Here is a 20015-nt window from a genome sequence, read left to right on the forward strand (position 1 = left end):
CAAAATTAAATCTTGAAGCATAATATATGAACATAAAAAGCCATACCCACAAATCCTAAGTGTATGAATTGAAAATTTTTGCAAAGGAAATGTAGTAAATAATCTCCAAATCAAATTGGGGAAGTTTGACCTCTTTCTAATGTTGCACTTTCCAATCTACAAGCATGGAATATTCATTCATTCATCTTATTTTGTAATTTCCAGAGTATAGGTCTTGTTTATATTTTTTAGACTTATTCCTGAGTTTTTGAATTTTTGATGCTATTATAAAATCTTTTATTTCTAATTTTAATTTATGATTCTTTGTTTTTGTATAAAGAGGTACAACTGACTTTTATATATTGACTTTGTTTCTAGGTATCCTGCTAAATTAGTTAGTAATTAAACTAGACAGACACTATTGAATTGGTCAGGGCCTCCAGTGCAGTGTTAAATAGAAGGGAAATAGCAGGCATCTTGTCTTTTTTTTTTTTTTAAAATATCAGAGGACATCTTACATGATGATATGATATATGATATTGGTATGATACTGATTCAAGGACTTTTGTAAATATTGTTTGTCAGATTCAGAAAATTCTCTGTTCCTCTGATTTGCAAAGATGGCTGTGGAATAGACAGTAGGTTTCAGGAGGGAGAGAACAGAAGCAGAAAGTCCAGTGAAGTGTGCACTAGCGCCAGGAGCCATGTGGACACAGAGGAGGGAATGCATGGGAGAGATGTCCTGGGTTCCTCTGTTTCCCCAGTCATTCTTACTTGATCATTGCTCATCTCAGGAAAGCTTCAAAAGGAAAAGGAACACTAAAAGTTGCCAGGATTCTCCTTCTCTGAAGTCCCAAGTAGTGTTCTTGAAGATATTAACAGATATTTAATGATAAAGATGTGGTGGTCAAATCCATTTGGAAAAGTCTGAATACAACAGCACCCTCTTGGAGATTCACAGTGCACAAGGCTCTGACAATCCTGCAGCAAAGGTAGTAATTTAATTTAGTTTAACATAGCACCCATTCTCCTATTTCCAATGTCCACAGCATCAAAAAAAAAATGAGGTTCAGAGGAATTCCATAGATTCCTCTCTTAGTAAGTTTAGGAAGTTTAATGATTCCCATTTATAATAAAATCTGTTATGGGTGAGTGTATTGGTGTTCCTGAGGTTATAACCATACCCTTCTCTTTACCCTAGACATTCAAAACCAGTTGAGAAAGAAACCCAGACATCAAATAGGGATCAAAATACTACCTCAATTGCTGGTGAAGCTCAATTGGAGGAAGCTGTTTGGACTAGAGTCCAGATTGATTTTCAAATACTTCCCTCTGAATCATATGGACTTGCCCACTCAGCTGCAGGGAGGAGAAGCTCTGTTCAGTGGTTACTTCCGCTTGCACAGCAGAGCAGAAAGAAGAATACAAATGTTCTGTGGGCAGGTAGACCCAAAGGAAGAAAGACCACATGGGAATAAGAGCTTTGGACCTTAGCCCTTCCCAAGTGAGGAATGTAAACCTAATGCCATACTCTAATAATTCCACCAAAAGATAATCAAGCAATATATGGGAGGAAGAAGGTTTGGGGAGAAACCTAAAAGCCTAAAAAAGGTGGGAGTTTGAAGATTCATTTATGCTGGGACAAAGGGAGAAAGAGCTGCTTGTTCCAAGTGCTGGGAAGTGGTCTGTAGTCTATGTTTGGCTTAAAGGTTGATTTCTTGATGTTTAGGAGAGTGGAGAGCAGGGCTTTAATTAGCCTGGATATTAAGAAGATGGAATAGGAAAGATGAACCATTTTCTTCGGGGCCCAGGCAAGAGGAAGTCTTAGGCTGCGGTGGGGGCATCTAGTAGTCCTATCTGTACTGCATTGTTGACTTGACTTGCCAATATTTGTTTCTCTATTTTCCTTGCACTCTAAATAGCACGGTCATGTGTGATGTGCTGATGCTTAGCTGTAGAGGGTGAGGAGCAGGAGAAGATGGAGGCCAGTGACCTCAGGCTGAAAAAGATCCCCCAACCCTTGGAGGATTGTTTCTATCGTGGGCGCCATTGGCATGCCCCAGGGTGGGCAGGAAGCATGCAAGAAAAATGCCTCCATTTTCCTGGGGCAGTCCTACAGCCTTGCCCTCTTGCCATTTTGCCCTTGAACACTTAGCAAATTTCTCTGAAGGGCTATGAGAGGCTGGCTTAATAGGGATGGGCTTTACACAGTGTGGCTCTGAATTATTCCTGAGTCATTCTTGGTTCAGAGAAGCCAAAGGAAGAGGAATTAATTAGCATCCTTGGAGGTGTATTTCCTAGACTCAGCTGACTCTTGCAGGTGAAATATTAAGATTCTCAATCACTGTTTGTTGAGTTGTGATATTTGAATCTCATTATAATGGTTGAGGGGACTATAATGTACAAAATTAGGGGCTAACACAGAAACATCCACCTACTATCACAATGAGATAAAGGATTCCAAAACACAGTATGCAAGAATGAACTGCTTCCCGTGAGACTGGGAGCCAGGGCCCATCCATTCAGGCCATTAGCCTTGCTTGAGACATTTTTGATCCAGAAGAGGATTGTTCTTTTTCTCCTGAACCTGAGCATTCTGTTCCTCCAAGGCTGAGCTAATCCTGTGCATAAATAGAGAAGGTAGCCAATTTTGTGGGCTAATTGTAGGGGTTGAGGTTGAGTGGAAAGGAAGTAGAGGTGGATTATAAAGTGCAGCCTATGCAAATGTATCTACTAAAGGCTCTGAATTTAATACATTTAATCATTCCTTTTGTTTAAGAAATTATTTTAAATTTCCTTTAGATTTTTCTTTGAGAGGATAGCTCATTGGTACTGTCTACTTAACCACAAGGGTTTGTAAACCTGTGGCACATTAGAATCACCAGGGGAGCTTAAAAACCACCGAGCCTTTGTCCCATCACTGACCAATGAAATCACACTCTAGGGGATGGGATCTGGTCAAGTGTGGGGCACAGTTTTAGAAAGCTACCCCCATATGGATTAGATGTGTAGCCAAAGTTGGGGCATCATTGCCTTAATGAAATAGAACATTGAATAGGTAAGTTTTGATAAGAAGATCATGGAGAGAGAGAACTTACAGAGGCATGGCAAGGCAGAGTGTCACATAGGTTTATATTTTAACAATTTCTATTGAATTCTGCAACGCAACTGCTTCTATGTATAGTGGTTTGCCATTAATGAATATATCCCAGTCTTGGAAAGATGAGGACCCAGATAGGACATCCTCAAGAGGATATTTCCCGTCAGGCTACTGGGAATTTACCCAAAGGCTTTTTAGATAACCTTTGAATGGTGGAAAAATTTTGTGATTTTGTTTTGTTTTTAAGCTAGACCTCATTACATACAAATTTATTCTTTGGATGAAAAGAATTCATCAAATATATAAATATAATTTTTAAAGTTTGTAATGATTTCACATAAATAAATTCTCAGCTAAAGTCCGCCCCCTGCCCTCCCCGGCCCCGTATTGGGTGTTATGGCTTTGGGTTTGGAAGGTGAGGTGCACAGGTAACCTGCATCCTGAGTCCTCTTAGGTAGAGAAGAGAGCAGCATGGGCCAGTACTGGGCATGCTGTTGACACAAGTAACTTAGTGTTTGGCCATTTGGCCTGAGCTGCCTCCATTCTGCAGTGAAGGTGGAGAAGGTGATTCCAGAAGGGGAATCTGGTGACACAAGTGGGAGAACACATGGCAACTCTGGCTGTGAGCAATTTTCTAATCCTGGCTTTGCTGAGCAGTGGACATGACATTACATTAGCTACGTGTAGAGCTTTTAATAGTTCAGCATGAGGGATCAATAAGGTCATCTGTGTAACATCCCAGTGAGAAAAAGCAGAACTAACCTTATAGCCACTTCCTGAACAAAATGAACAGAAGAGGAGCCTGGAGCTCAGAGAAGTCCCAGGGCCAGCTCCAGTGACACAGTTAGAAAGTGGCCTACATGAGACCCACACTCAAGCAGTCCAGCCCCTCTTTCTTGTGCCAGGCTGGCTGCCTCCCTGCAGTGCGGGCCTTGTGATTAAACACTGAGTGATGCCACCTGAACAGATGTGCTGAGCAAATCTAACACATGCCTCATTTAATGCTCTTATTGTTTGGATACAGATATCGGAGTCGCAGTAGCTTTCACCCTGAGGAGACCAGGTTGGTATGAGGGTTCCTGTGTACCTCTTGCCTTATCTTGGGGATGACCCTGGGAGGATATTATGATCCTAAACCAGAAAGCCCTATACTTTTTGTGAAGTGGGAGGGTTCTCATGCTGGAATTCTCTGCAGAGTAGAGGTGACTGGGGATGTGGTGGCAGCTGCCTTAGTGACTTACCAGGTAAGTCTTCCTGATTTGATGGTTGATCCCAATACATTGTCTGGAAACCCCTGAAATCCCCTTATTTGTCAGCAAGCATAATATCATCTTCCTCGTGGTATGCTATGGGGATCCTAGGAGATAATGTGTATAAAATGATGTCGCTGGCACATAGTGAGTGCTTTATACAGGTGTAAAAAAATTGTAAACTCACATTTCCTTGTTATCAATATTGTGACACTTTGTAGCATGCTTTACACTTGACAAACGTTGTTTTCTATTTTAATATCACCCTGTGAATTGGGTAAGAAATGTCCTTGTGTCACATGGGAAGAAATATGCATCTGAGTTAAGTATCCAACCCCAAATTCTAGAGCTAACAATGAATTCAGGCAGGTGCCCAAGCTGAGCCGTGTGTCACGGGTTCATTTTCTACCTCCCAATCTGCCAGTGGCACCATCATTCTGGGCTGGTGAGCCATGCCTCCTCTTACTGCTCCATGTCACAAGGCTGTGGAGAAGAAATCAATTTTCATCAAGAAACCTTTTCATGCTGGGAGTCATGCTGGGTGTGCCCTTGATGACTGACTCACAGTTTCAGGCAAACAACCTTGTGTGTTTGTGATACTAACATCAGCCCACCCAAGAGGGCCGCGCTGGTTGTAAATCCTTCGGGCATTCCTGGAAGTTTATTTGGCTTACTCTTCAGCAGGCCTGAGCTGTGCCTAGACCACTGCTTCTCAACACTGGGTCTGCCCTAGAGTAATTAAAGATCTCTGAAGGTGGTTCAAGATATCAGTATTTTTATAAACTTCCTTAGGCGACCCCAGTGGGCGGCAGGGTCCAGAGCTCTTGGCTTCAGAAGGGCAGGGGTGCCTGTCTCTACAAGGTGGGGCATCTCATCCTCTTCCCCAGCCTGTGACAGCGTCTTCAGCCATGCCCCAATGCATCAGGCGCTGGCTTCCCTACGGGAGAACTCAGACCGCTGAGGCTACCCATGACGAGGATGTCAGCTCCCGAAAGGAACCTTATGTCTCCCTGGGCAGATACTGTCTTTTATTATTAGCAACTCCCTATTTATGGATGGAAGTCATTTAGTTGCTTCAAGCAGCCTCCAGAGCCCAATGGCCACATCCCCAGGAACATCAGATTCTGCCTCTTTGAACTGCTCATGGCAGGGGGCACCTGGGGACCATAAATGCTGATTCGGGGTTGGGAAGGTACTAGCTTTAGGTCCCTGGCTTGGGAACGACCCTTTGAAAACAGAATAGTGGAAACTATTATTGGAAGTCCTCCTTGTGTATGTTCTCCGGAGATTCCTGGGAGATTTAGGATGATTTTCTCATCAGAGGATGATGGCAAATCAAAGGGGGAAAATGCTGCCTCCAAGAAGGGCACTTATTTAGCACTTTCTATATCCAAGATGCTGTCTTAGATGATTTGCTACATTACCTCATTTTATTCTAACAATCCTGTAGAGTAGTTCTTTCCATTATACACAGGAGGAAACTGAGGATCAGGGAGGTATTGGACTTGCCCAAGCATTTAGGGGTCCTGTTCACATCTGGGTGCTTTCAGAGTCCATTCTTTCCATCCTAATGTATCTCAGGGTCTCAAAGGATCCCTGAATTCCCCTGGGCCAGTCCCCCCTTCTGATGCTTGTCTTCTCTACAACATCCTTTAACAGTGGTGCTCAGGCCTCTGCTTGCATGCCTCCAGGAACTGGAACCTCATTTCCTCTCAAAGTAGTTCACTCCACTGTTCAAACAGCACTGATGTGGGAGCTCCTTAATTCCTTATCTGAATTAAAAAAAGCATGACATACATTGAATAAGTGAGCAAATAAGTGAATAGAATAAGTGAATGAGTTGAGTGAACATCTATCTCCTAGAGCCTTCCACTCACTGGTCTTAATCCTACCCTTAGGACAATAAGAATAATTAAGGTTTATTGAGCAAATACTATGTTCCAGGTACGGTGCTAAATACTTTCCATTTATGATCTCATTTCACACATGAGGACCCTGAAGTTTAGAGAGACTAAGTGACCTGTTCAAAGTTGCAGAGATAGTACTGGGATTAGAATTGAGGCAGTCCAACTGTGGAGGCTGATCTTAACCACTGCACTTCACACATCCTAAGTCCTAAACATATAAGCAAAATGGGAGACTGTGATTGTTCCGCTGCTTTTCACGTTCAAGGCCCACAGATGTTCACTGAATGGGATTTGAGCCTTTACTGCCATCTCCTCCCTTCACCTCCAAATGTCCAGTTCCTTGTTCCTTCCCCTCCTCTCTCCAGGGCTGGCCAGCCTGCCTGCGTCAAGGCCAGGACTTTCCTCCAGCCCAGTTTCATTCATCTGTGCCCCAGAGCCCTGTTCTCAGCAGTCCCCCAGCTCAGAAAGGGGTTCTGTAGGAGGCTGGCAGAGCATTAGGAATGCTCTTGTCTGTCAGAGACCATGGACTGGGGAGCTTCCTGTAATGAGAAGGAGGCTTACGGGCATGGTGGCAGGCCCCTGTAATCCCAGCTATTTGGGAGGCTCAGGCAGGAGGATTGCTTGAACCCGGGAGGTGGAGGTGGCAGTGAGCTGAGATCGCGCCACTGTGCTCCAGCTTGGGCAACAGAGCAAGACTCCATCTGGGGGTTGCAGGGGGTGGGGAGAGAAGGAGACCTGGAAATGGCTTCCTGCTTATGGCTAACAATAACAATAATAGCAGTGGACCTTCTGGGCATGTGTCATATGCCAGCTGAGCTGTGCGCTTATGGTGGGACCTCAGTAAGTTCCAGGCCTCCTTGACGTTGGTCTGGAGAGCCCAGGTCTGGTGATGGTGTTTACTCTGCTGAAGGGAACGGACAGGCTCTGGCTGCCCAGTGGTTAGACCCTGGGCTTTGAAATCAGGCAGGCCTGGGATCCAGTGGTAGCTCTGATGTTCAGAACTGTGTGACCTTAGAAACATTGCCCGGCCTCCCTGGGCCTTGGCTCCTCATCTGTAAGATGGGCAGGAGAGGGTTGCTGTGGTGATTAAATGATGTGACTGCTTTTTTATGCCTAGCAGAGTGCCTGGTGATCCAGGAGAAATAGAAATTTCAGCTAGTATTGTTAGTGTTCAGTTTGCCTCGCCTACGTGCAATTCCAGGTGGACCTCATGATTCCAATTCGGGTGGGATTTTTGTGGTTTCTGCAAAAGCAGAGCTCCCTGGAGAGCTTGTTGGGTGCCGCTGATACTTGTCTTTTGCCCTCATCCTGGGTGGATGAGGAGGCTGATGGGCTTCATGAAGCTCGGTGTGTTTTTGTGTTTACCTTCTCCTAACATGTCTAAATGACTCAAAGTTTTTATTGTTTCTTTTTTTTTCTTCTTTTCAGAAAGGGGATGTTTGGGCTGAAGGTGAAGAAGAAGAGAAATAAGGCAGAGAAGGGGTTAATCCTAGCCAACAAGGCTGCGAAAGGTGAGGCTGGGGGTGGGGTGCTGACCACTGGGGCCTGAGAGTCTCGCAGAGTGACCCCTCCGTGGCTGAAAATGCAGTTCTCTCTCAATGGGAGCAAGGGGGAGTGTGAGTGTGCTGCCCCCTGACCCTTTAGGTCCTTCCAGTTACAGGTGTGGGCCCAAGACAACCCCAAGGCCCTTAGTCATCTGGGCCAAACAGGTGAGTGGGCATGGAAGGGGTCCCTGTGAGAAAACAGCAGCAGGGTTCAAACTCTGTTTCTGTTCTTATTTGTCCTGTGACGTAGGATGAGCGGCTCTGAGTCTCAGCTTCTCCTTTATCTAATGTCATGATGTGGGTTGCTGGGCTGATCTCACACAGCTGTGGGGAAGATCAAGCAAGATTTTGAAAATAACAGGATCACAGTTACTGTGGGGGAGGCTTCACACACATCATCTCATTGAATCCCTCCACCATCTTCGCAGTAGGTATTGTCACCCTAGTTTTACAAGTGAGTTTACAGAGATGAAGAGAGAGTAAATAAAGTGTGGAAGAGATGCTGCAGAATTTGCAAGGCCCAGTGAAAAATAAAAATGCACAGCAGTTGTTAAGTTATTAAAAGTGTCAAGATGGTGACCGCAGAGCTTAAGCCAAGTGCAATGAGGCTCTTCTGAGCTTAGGGTCCTTTATGGCTGCACAGACCACGTATCCATGAAGCCGGCTGGCCCTGAGCATGGGAGGTACACAGCCAGGAAGCAACAGCGTTGGGATGTAAATCCAGGCTGTCTCACTTTCTGCTCTTAGAATGGGATACCTCCTTCTCCAAAAGGGCAAAGTCTTGAGTTACAGGGTGAACTGCATCAGTAGAGGCCAGGCCCAGCACTGGGTAGATCCTCAGTGTTTATTGAATCAAATCGGATCAGTGGTTTCCAAGTGGACAGATGGGGTGGTCCTCTGGAGACTTCTGCTGCATAGCCTTGATTAAAAACCAGCTCAAGGCTAGTTTTCTGGACCATTCCTAAACCAAAATGGTACCGTGGGTCTCGTTAATCTTCACTCCTCTTGTCTCCTGGGAGGCCTGCTTCACTGCCATCTACTGCAGATGTCCTGTAGCCATATGTTGTACCTAACTTCACTCCTTGCCCTTAGGTAGAACCTATCCTTATGGTAGAAAAGTATGGAAACTCATTAACACCCAGGTATTGATAATGATTAAGAGCCTTGGATAGAAAATGAGGGACATTGCATTTTCATTGGGGACAAGGCTTAAAGCTTAAAAGTCCTTGCTGATTCAATGAAACTTCCAGGGAGTGGGTGGAAAAGGCTTTGGGGTTATTCCTGGTGTCTTTGAAACTGTAACACTGTGGTAGGCCCTGTGACACAAAGTTGAATAAGGCATAGTCCTTTCCCTCTAGGACCTTGTGAACACTAGTATTTATGACATATTTAATAAGTCTCTGCTGCTTTTTCTTAACATACATCATTCATGACTCTGAAAAGTAGATTCTGTTGCCCCCATTTTATAACAGAGGTTCAGAGAAGGTGAGTGGTTTGCCCCAAGTCACACAGCTAGTAAATGGAGAAGCTGGCTCCCGATCCCAGGTGAGTCTTACATCAGAGCCTGGGTTTCCTACCCCATGGGCAGCCTCCAGTTAACAGCCCTCCCTGAGAAGCTGGCGGATACCTAGGGCAGTCGACCACAGGCATTTCAGAGGAGTTTGCTCCTGTGGCTCATTTTAAAGTCTGCAACCCACAAAGCAAACAGGGCAGGGAGGAATCAGGGCCCTCCTAGAAAGTAAACAGCATCCATCCTGCTGTCCAGAGGCCAGCCCTGTGGGAGACTGAAAAAACAAAGCCCACAGAACAGAGACTTTGGTCTTGCCTTCTTGGCCTGGCCTGGAAAGTTAGGGCTGTTTGGGGTGAAATGTTTGGAAACTTTCTAAGTCTCTTGCTTTTTCATCTGTGTATTTTGAGGCATTGTAGTTACATCTTAAATTCTTAAAATTCTCTTTACCCTACCCTAACCTAGCCATTAGTTACACAACAAATAGTTATTGGGTACCTCCCACAATCATCCCTTTGCCCATTTATTCAAAATGTATTAGTGGAATGTCTTAAATGTCAGCCCTGGGCTAAATTCTGGGAATCTAATGGCAAAGACTGGACGGTCCGAGGGGAGGACAGCTCTGTTCAGGACTCTTCTGTTTGCCCCTCCGTATCTATTCTCCACCCTTAGCCAGCTGCTCTCTGTCCTCTATGGGGGCATGGCCCAGGTCTCTTACCCTCTGCCTTTGGGCTGGCTCTGGCCAATGGGGTGCCCCAGCAGGAGGTGTGGGATGGAGGAGCATGGGTCAGGCTCCAGGTGACCCTGTCCCTCACCTACAGGAAGGAGGCTGACCCCACCAGACTTCCTTTCCTTCGGGGTTCCAGTAACTGCTCTCTCTCTCTGCTAATTTTGGGGGGTGCCTAGGAGTGGCAACAGCTTGGCTGTTGCGAGCCCCAGATGATGGCAAGATCTTTTGTGGTATTCCTACATAAACATCTTTGTAAAATGTCCTCAAATCATCTTACTCTGATTGTACCATCTGTTACCTATTGGGACTATGACTGAGGTAACTAATGGCATTGCAAGTTGAGTAAAGTGTTATTAAAAAAACAACCCAAAACAGACAGTGGGCTGAAATGGAGACTGCTGGGGAGTCTCTTAGTGCAGTCAGAGAATTCTCTGGGGAGGTAACATTTAAGCTACAACCTCAAGGATGAGAGGGAGCCCACTGGGCGATGGGCAGGGAGGAGAGCAGTGCAGGGGGAGGGATGCCTGTGAAAAATTCCAAGCAGCAGAGAGCTTGTGAGATTAGACGGAACTGAAAGGGGGCCTTGTGGATAGAGCGCATAAAGTGGGTGAGAGGGCCACGCAGGCGGTAAGCGTGGGCAGAACCAGATGGAGCAGGTCCCTAATTGCAGATTGTGTATGGACTTCAGATTTATTCTAAGTGCAATGGAAAGCCATTGAGGGGTTTTAAGAAAATTGACACGGTCTGGTTTTTATAAGGTCACCCTGGATGCTCCATGGTGAGTAGACTGAAGAGAACAAAGCAGTAACTCAATAAATTAGTGAATGAGTGCTGTAGAAGAAGCTTTAGCTGACTGCCTTTCTACCTCGAGGTCTCACCCTACAGAATGTACAGAATGAACGCCCCTAGAGGGAGGCATATGTGATTTGCTAATTCCTGCATCCTCAGCATCTACTCTAGCACCTTTTCTTGCATATATAACGTGTCTTTGAACGTTCACTGGAAGCTTGAAACTTGACAGCAAGGCCCCAGCCTGAAGGCCCTTGCAGTCAAGGAGGGGAGCAGGTATTTTATCTTGCTGCTTCAAGGAGCACAGCCAGGCACTGGCATTCCTTCTGGCAGCTCTGCAGTGCTGTACTTGTCTTTATTTCCTGAGTGAATGGGTAATAAAAGCAGACTTCCATTCATGAAAAGATCCTCTCTGTAGCTACTGAGCACCTACAAGGCCTGGCCTAGGTGCATGAGCTCCCTGAACACGGCTGTGTTTCTTCAGATGCAGTACTGTTGTGTGTGGTTTGCTGTTTAAAATCAGCGAACCAAAATGCACCAAAGCTAGAAGGTACCTTAGAAAGCATTAAATTGATGGGTTTAAAAGGTGAGTCCCGTGGATCCCTGGGATCCTGAACCATGGCTTCAGGAGTGTCTGAAGGTGGTGGCTATGAGAGTCTGCAGGAGGCCACTGTCCCTATTCCACTCCATGGAACATAAAACAGTGTGATATAAACAGGCTTGTGTTATATACTGAAGTTCCATATCAAGTTACATTTATAAAAGGATTCTGTTGCTTTAACAAATTTTAAAACCACTTTTCTTGCCCAATTCTTTTGTCTTACGGGCAAGGAAAAAAATGCCAAGAAATTCTGGGTGACTTGTTCAAGTCATCCAACTGGGAATACATAGACTTGAATATCTACCATGGACCCTGTATAAAGCTGGGGCTTTATATAGTTTGTTTAATTTTCCTAACCTGTAGGGGGTAAACAATGTTAACCTTGTCTTGTTTTACAAATGAGGAAAACGGAGCTGAGAGAAGTAACTTCTCTGAATCAAAGAATGAGAAAGTGGAAGGACTGGAATTTGAACCCAAATCTTTTGGATTCAGGTCTTTGAGCTACATCATGCAGAGTCTCTAGGTTTATTAGGAAGGCTCAGCCACTCTCGTTTTTGCCGAAAGTCTGGTTGAGAAGCGGTTCTCAGGCTTTGCTGTACACTAGGATCATCTGGGGAATTTCAACAATCTCAACATCCAGCAACATTCCAGATGAATTAAATTAGAATCTAGGGTGGAGAGGAAAGTATTATAAGGGTTATGTTTATTATCTGTTCATTTAAGTTTCCTAAATGCATGTGTACTGTTTCATAGGGCTTCCCAGGAAACCTATCCTTCCTAGACTAGTGTGTCACAAACTACCACTAACTCAGTGACTTAGAAGAAGGCAGATGTATTCTCTCTCAGTTATGGAGGCCAAATGCTGGAAATCAGTATCACTGGGCCAAAATCACAGGCCCCACTCCTTCCAATTCTAGCTTCCGGTTGTGGCAGCATCTGTCTAATCTCTGCCTCCATGGTCACATTGCCACCTTTTTTTTTCTGTCGATGCAAAATCTCCCTTTAAGGATACATGTGATTGCAATTAGGGTTCACCTGGATCACCTCATCTCAAACTCTTAATGTAATCATATCAGCAAAGACCTTTTTTCTAAATAAAGTAACATTTACAGGCTTCAGAGATTAGGACTGGCTATCTTTTCAGAATATCACACATTGCTACTCAAAATTGACCTGCAGACGGCAGGAATAACCTCGTCTGGCATCTAGCTGTTAGAAATGCAGAATTTATCTGGGCACGGTGGCTCATGCCTGCGATCCCAGCACTTTGGGAGGCTAAGGTGGGAGATTTGCCTGAGCCCAGGAGTTAGAGACAGCCTGCGCAACATAGTGAGACCCCTTTGTCTCTACAAAAAAATATTAACAAGAAAAAATTCACCGGGTGTGGTGGAGTGTGCTTGCAGTCGCAGCTACTCAGGAGGCTGAGGTGGGAGGATCCTCGAGCCTGGGAATTCAAAACTGTAGTGAGCTGAGATCTTGCCAGTGCATCCCAGCTTCAGCCTGGGCGATAGAGTAAGACCCTGTCTCCAAAAAAATTAAAATAAAAAGAAATGTAGAATCTTGGGCCCCACCCAGACCTACTCAATCAGAATCTGCATTTTAGCAGCTTCCTAGGTGATGCTTACGCACATCACATTTTGCTAATGAAGCTCAGAATAAATGATGCACTAAAATTCCATTGCGGCAAGGTCATGACTTGAAACATGTCTTTTGTTAACTTAAATCATACAATTTATAAATTAAGAAGGTAGACTTTATTTTTTATGAAGGGTTACAGCCTGCCAGGTGCCCATTTTGATGGTCTGGGAAGCATAGCCTCCCACAGAGCACAGAGACAGACACTTCCAGAAAGGGAAGAGTAAGACAGGAATTCAAACTGAAATGGTTAGCCAGATATATATAATTACAGGTTACAGGAGGAGCTATGAATATTCAAGAAGGTGGTCTTGATGCATGTGTACTGAACACACGTGCATGTTATATATGACCCAAATTTACCTTGGGGTGGAGACTTAATTTTTAAATGTGTTAGAATTAGGCCCTATATGTAAAAAGATCTTTTTAAGAAACAAAAGCACTTAAGTGTGCAGACTCTTTAAACAGCCAGAACGAGTCTATGGTCTGTGTTTTTTGTTTGTTTGTTTTCTTTTTTTTTTTTTTTTTGAGATGGAGTCTTGGAGTCTCGCTCTGTCTCCCTAGGCTGGAGGGCAGTGGCACAATGTCGGCTCACTGCAATCTCCACCTACTGGGTTCAAGCGATTCTTCTGCCTCAGCCTCCCGAGCAGCTGGGACTACAGGTGCCCACAACCACGCCCAGCTAATTTTTTGTATTTTTAGTAGAGATGGGGTTTCACCATGTTAGCCAGGATGGTCTCGATATCTTGACCTCATGATCGCCTGCCTCGGCCTTCCAAAGTGCTGGGATTACAGGCATGAACCACTGTGCCCAGCCTGTCTGTGGTCTTTTTATCAGGAGAAAGTCACTGAAGTCAGTCTCTTGTCTAATTAAAGCTGTAGTTATAGCTTGTAGAACAGGGGCTGGGAGTCAGTTATTCAGTGTCTGTCAGTGGTGGGCAAGCAGTAAATCGTTTATTGCTTATCTTGAGGCTGGTGCTTGTGCAGCTGCCAGAGAAAAAGAAAAACCTGTGGCAGTTAGAACACAGTTTTTTTTTTTTTAAGTATAGGAGTGCATGACTTAAGCTTTGCCTGTCATGACTTTAGGTACTGTTTGTAATTTGGTATCTTATTGCCACAGAGTCCATTTTGTCAGTCTTATGATCTCTATTTTAACATTAATGCTGGTCAGTTGTTGTGTCTAAACCACAAAAAGGAAGTATAATGAGGTACGCCTGACCTCCTGCCTCATCATTGACAAAAACTCAGGGTTTTATTTTTGTTTTCTATTTTTTGTTTTTTGAGATGTAGTTTCACTCTTTTGCCCAGGCTAGAGGGAAGTGGCGCGATCTCAGCTTACCTGCAACATCTGTCCTGCTGGGTTCAAGCGTTGCTCCTGCCTTAGCCTCTCAAGTAGCTGGAATTACAGGTGTCTGCCACCATGCCCAGCTAATTTTTGTATTTTTAGTAGGGGGGGCATTTCACCATGTTGGCCAGGCTGGTCTCAAACTCCTGTCCTCAGGTGATCCACTTGCCTCAGCTTCCCAAAGTGCTCGGATTACAGGTGTGAGCCACCGTGCCCGGCCAGAAACTCAGTTTTTAAGATTTTTCTGGGGTCCCCTTGGGTGGGGGAGGGGGTTGCTTAGGATTTTATTTTTAGTTTACACTTTAGATTCACAATCCGATTTTTCTTTTCACAGTCCCATCCACATAAATCTGTTCTTTTTTGGAAACAGAAGATACATAAGTTTTAGAAAAATGAAGGATGTATCTGGCATTTCTGCCAATAAGATGTTAAGTTTTATGCTGGCAGAGTCTGTCTTCTAGTCTCTTTGTACCACTTATGGTGCCTGCTACAGGGCTGGCATAAGGTAGAGGCTCGATTGCCACCACATGTCAATTTCACAGGATTTTCTTCCTTTGTTTGCTTCTCCAGATAGTCAAGGTGACACTGAAGCACTGCAGGAGGAGCCTTCTCACCAGGAAGGACCAAGGGGAGATTTGGTCCATGATGATGCTTCTATCTTTCCTGTCCCCTCAGCTCCTCCAAAGAGAAGGTACAGTATGGATGCAGGTGGTCAACACACATTTGCTGAGCATCTCCTATGTGCCAAGCACCTCTGCAGGTGCTGGGAGAAGAGAGGAGAGTAAGACATAGTCACTGTCTACAGGCAGGCAAGGTCTAAGGCAGGAAGACTGTGTCAGCTCAGTTTTCTCTATGGCAGTGCTGGCCTCTTGATACTGTTCAGCCTTCATCAGGCCAGGATCATGGTTCTACAAGCTTCTGGTCTTAAATCTCCTGAGTGAAGGTGCTCATGTCGCTCACAGTTCAGGAATGACAGCAGGAGCTGTCTCTTACCTGCTCTTTGATTCATCAAGGTGCTCATTATCTTAGCTTCTTGTCTGTCTCAAATCAGAAGGTGGTTCTTATGCTACCCAACAAAAAGTCAAAAAAAGCTGGCCTTCTGCATGCATTTTGCTAGATCAGTTATCAATGATGTGTAACAAATAGCCCCCAGATCTGTGGCTTAATATAATAAGCATTTATTATTGCTAATGAATTAGTTGGATAGTTTTGCTGATCCCAGATAGTTGCAGATGCATCATTCATGTTTCTGTAGTCATTTGGCAGCTCTGCTGGTTAGTTTAGGAGTTGGCTGGTGGTAGCCTGGCCTAGTACTGCTTCAGCTGAGACCGGCTGTTCTCTGCATGATACCAGATCCTCCATCAGGCTAGTCTGAGCTTGTGCCAATGGTAGCAATGGCAGGGTTCTAAGAGAGTGGAAGTACAGAAGTTCTCTCGAGGTGTAGGCTTCGAACTGGCAAAAGTCATTTCTGCTGCCTTCTGTTGGCCAATATAAGTTACCAGCCCAGCCCATGTAAGAGTAGGAAGAGACTAAAAGTTACAGGGCAACAAGTTTGGATACAGAGTAAGCCAATGACTGGGGCTAACAATGCTTTCAGTCTACCATATTTGTTTATGTCAATTTCTTACTTGTGATAATTCCTCATGCCCTTCCCTTTCTTTTTCACTCAAAGTTGTTACTATCAATAAAACAAATTAGTGCTTCCCCACGTGGCTGATCCTGAGTTGTTGTTTCTGGGTTGTGACAGGATGGCAGGGTGCATATATGTGGGTTAGAGGGCAGTGGGAATTAGAGAAGGTGATAACTCAGAAGTTGACACTCAAAAGAAGATATGAAATGTGTACACACCTACTCACTGCAATATCTCCTTCCTTCCTTTGCTGCACCCTGGCAACCACCACCCCTCTACCCTAGTCTCTGAATAGGGATTTCAGTCATTTTTTAATACTCAAGATATTTCTTCCTATTCATTTTACCAGGGTGATAGCATTGAGTGGAGGAAGGCAGGAGAAAGAGAAGGAAGGAATAACAGCCTTTTTCTTTTTCCTTGGTCAGAACATTCTCCAGCAATTGAAATTCTATCCACCCACCAATGCTCAATTCAAATCCAACCTCTGCAGTGAAATCTTTGTTGTGTACCCTGGTCCTCAAGACTTTTTTCTCAACAGCTCTTCTGTCATATTTTCTTTACCCTATGACACATTTTACACTTGCCTACTAGTTCTTTTTAAATATACTTCTGTCTTCTCTCCCATGGATGATAGATTGTTACTTCTCAAGGACCAGGAAGATGGCTTACTCATTTTTGTTTTTCCCCTGAATCTAGCACTGGGCTTTCACATAATAAATAATCAGTACAAATTTGCCATCTTATTGATGAACCAATTAAATGATATTTACCCTTTCTTACATGCATTGTCTCCTTGGGTCCTCAGAGTAACCCTATGTGGTAGGAATTCTTATTTTTACTTTCAGTTGCAGAAATTAAAACTAAAGTCCAAAATTGGGGAGAACAAATATTCTAACTCAGATCAGTCTGACTCCAATGCCCAGAGATTTTTACTAACTTAATCTGTTCTCTATTGGACTCAATTATAATCAGCAGAAATGGGATGAAGTCAAATGCAACATGGTATTGTTAGTAACCAAGGGGACAAGATGCAACAGGAACTCAAGCTCAGTTCATTTCCCACTGATTTCAGCTTCTATGACAACAGGAATTCTTCATCTCTTTCTGTTGTTATCCATCTCTAAATGCCCAGGAGTTGCACATGTTTTCAATTGCTTGTGATAGTCCAGATAAATGAAATCCCCTGGAATGTGAAATTTCATGGAGATGGTATCTTTAGTCATTCCTTTCAATTTTTTCCTTTACCAATTATTTCAAAAGCAATTATGATTATATCTATTAGACATGGCAGAGTGGTCCTGTGTATGGAATCAGGCAGGAGACTGGGAGTTCCTTATTTAGACCCAGCTCTGCCACTGATTTGCTGAGGCATCTCAGTTTCTCATTTTGTTTAAAATTTTAAAAAATACTGATAATCATATAAAAAGAGCTGACATTTATTCTTGCCAGGTACTGAGTTAAACCTTTATATGCATTATATCATTTAATTCTAGCAATCATCTCAGAAATGCTATTACAAGCCCCATTTTTAGGATGAAAAAACTCAGAGGTCAAGTCATTTGTCCGCTTATACTTATCTCCCCCAGAGATGTAGACAGAATATGTAATAATATTAAATGAAAGGACTTAGAAATACTTGGGAGAATATTATCATGACTTATGGATATTCTTCCTTGATGAAACAAACATGTTAAACTTTCTTTTAATAGATCAAAACTGTTGACTAAGATCCATGATGGGGAGGTCAGATCCCAAAATTATCAGGTAAGTGACTGGCTCTTCCTGCCCAGCCTCCCCCAGTGCTTCCTGTGTGCATGGATGGCGGTGTCCGGAATGGTGTCCACACTGCTTTGTGTTGCAGATTGCCATAACCATCACCGAGGCTCGCCAGCTGGTGGGTGAGAACATTGACCCAGTTGTGACCATTGAGATTGGGGATGAGAAGAAGCAAAGCACAGTGAAGGAAGGAACCAACAGCCCATTTTATAATGAAGTAAGTCATGGAGGTCACCCACAGCTTTTGCACTAAGATTCTCTTCACCACTATTCTGCAGGATCCTTCAGTCAAACAGAAGAGCTGTGCCCCTCCTGCCTCCCTCCCTGGCCCCCAGTTAAGCCCATGGCAAACTGATTCTTTTTACAAACACAGCCCCCTAAAGCTTTTCACAAAAGGGTTGTGGAAAAGAGAGGCAAGGAATTCCTCCTGATTTTAAATGCACTGCTACGTTTCCAACATATGTTTTCTTATTTATTATCAGCTCATTTTCATCCATTATAAGCCCTGGGTTATAATGAATTGAATGTTGTTATAAATTGGGTTATAAATTGATTGAATGTCGGTTAGGGAGAAGATACATATTCTTTTTCCTGGCAGAGACATTGGAAACTTAATTATTGTTTTTGAAACAGGCATACTACCTTGGAAAGTAAAAGTTACATTTTTCTAAGCTGTGTAGAAATTGTAAAGAAAAATCTCAGGTTTCTAAATATCGTACATGCTAAATTCTCTTTTTAAAATAAAAATATTGGTTGGGCGCAGTAGCTCACCCCTGTAATCCCAGCACTTTGGGAGGCCGAGGTGTGCAGATCACGAGGTCAGGAGATCAAGACCATCCTGGCTAACACGGTGAAACCCCATCTCTACTAAAAATACAAAACAATTAGCCAGGCGTGGTGGCAGGCACCTGTAGTCCCAGCTACTTGGGAGGCTGCAGCAGAAGAGTGGCGTGAACCCAGGAGGCAGAGCTTTCAGTGAGCCGAGATCATGCCACTGCACTCCAGCCTGGCATGTGTGCATGCCAAAAAAAAAAAAATTACTTGGTGAAAAAATATGGCAAAAGAGACAAAAAGTATAATGATATAGAGTAATGTGTTTCCCTCTGATCTTTGATCCCCAGTGCCCTAGTCCTCTCCCTGGAAGCATTCACTCTCACTAGGCATTTGCGTATCCTTCCAGAGATATTCCAAGCATGTACCAGAATACAAGGAAATATTGTACCCAAATGGTAGCATTCTATACACACTGTTCTGGACTCTTCACAAAACAACGTATCTTGAAAATAAATCCCTATGGGAGGTATAGCTTATTCCCATTTTGCCTTCCTGGCTGAAGAGTTTTTCATTGCCTTGATATGCCATAATATACTAAACCAGTCAGTCTCTCATGAATGCATATGAAATGCTTTTAACCTTTTGCTACTACTTATAATAGTATAACTGGGTCACAAGCTATATGCATTTAAAATTTCCATGTCACTAATTGCCTTCCAAAGAGGTAACAATTTATACTCAAATGAACAGTGCACAGGAGCATTTGCTTACTTGTAGGCTCTTTGACACAATGAATTATTTCAAAAAATGCAGGGCACTCTTAATTCTTATTATCTTGGCCAGACGCAGTGGCTCACACCTGTAATCCCAGCACTTTGGGAGGCCGAGGTGGGCAGATCACGAGGTCAGGAGTTTGAGACCAGCCTGACCAACATGGTGAAACCCCGTCTCTACTAAAAATACAAAAATTAACCGGGTGTGGTGGCGTGTGCCTGTAATCCCATCTAGTCAGGAGGCTGAGGCAGGAGAATTGCTTGAACTTGGGAGGTGGAGGTTGCAGTGAGCCGAGATTTCGCCACTGCACTCCAGCCTGGGCAACAAAGCAAGACGTTGTCTCAGAAAAAAAAAAAAAAAAATCTTATTATCTTAATGAGAGTGGTCATTTAAAAGGAAGGTAGGGAGAGCATGGATAATGAAATCAACAGAAAATACCCAAATCCCATTGGAGCTAATGACTCCTTTCCTCTTCATCATTTCTGCCTCTGAGCCTTTGACTATAAGTGAAATGTCAGTAGATTTTCCCTTCTTGTTCCACTCTCTACCCCCAGAAGAGCTTTTGGCATGGATGTAATATGAGATAATATATGAAAATGCTTTAAAACTGCAAAGCTCTACAGATTTATTAATTATAATAATTATGCATACAAGTCCTGGATCTAAATGACATT

General features: G+C 43.8%; 1 protein-coding gene across 3 annotated transcripts in view; it reads left to right on the forward strand.

Annotated features, from left to right (window-relative positions):
• The window catches only part of FER1L6 (fer-1 like family member 6), a 272635-nt gene that overhangs the window by 100347 nt on the left and 152273 nt on the right, over positions 1 to 20015 (forward strand). For all 3 annotated transcript variants that reach the window (XM_031013870.3, XM_063709464.1, XM_063709465.1), the window contains exons 2-5: positions 7665 to 7747; positions 14958 to 15078; positions 17727 to 17781; positions 17879 to 18010. In XM_031013870.3, the coding sequence (XP_030869730.3) occupies positions 7672 to 7747; positions 14958 to 15078; positions 17727 to 17781; positions 17879 to 18010 (384 nt within the window). In that variant the 5' untranslated portion in view covers positions 7665 to 7671. The remainder of the gene's footprint in view (positions 1 to 7664; positions 7748 to 14957; positions 15079 to 17726; positions 17782 to 17878; positions 18011 to 20015) is intronic.

This window comes from Gorilla gorilla, chromosome 7 (genome assembly GCF_029281585.2).
Source record: "Gorilla gorilla gorilla isolate KB3781 chromosome 7, NHGRI_mGorGor1-v2.1_pri, whole genome shotgun sequence".
Taxonomy (NCBI): Eukaryota; Metazoa; Chordata; class Mammalia; order Primates; family Hominidae; genus Gorilla; species Gorilla gorilla.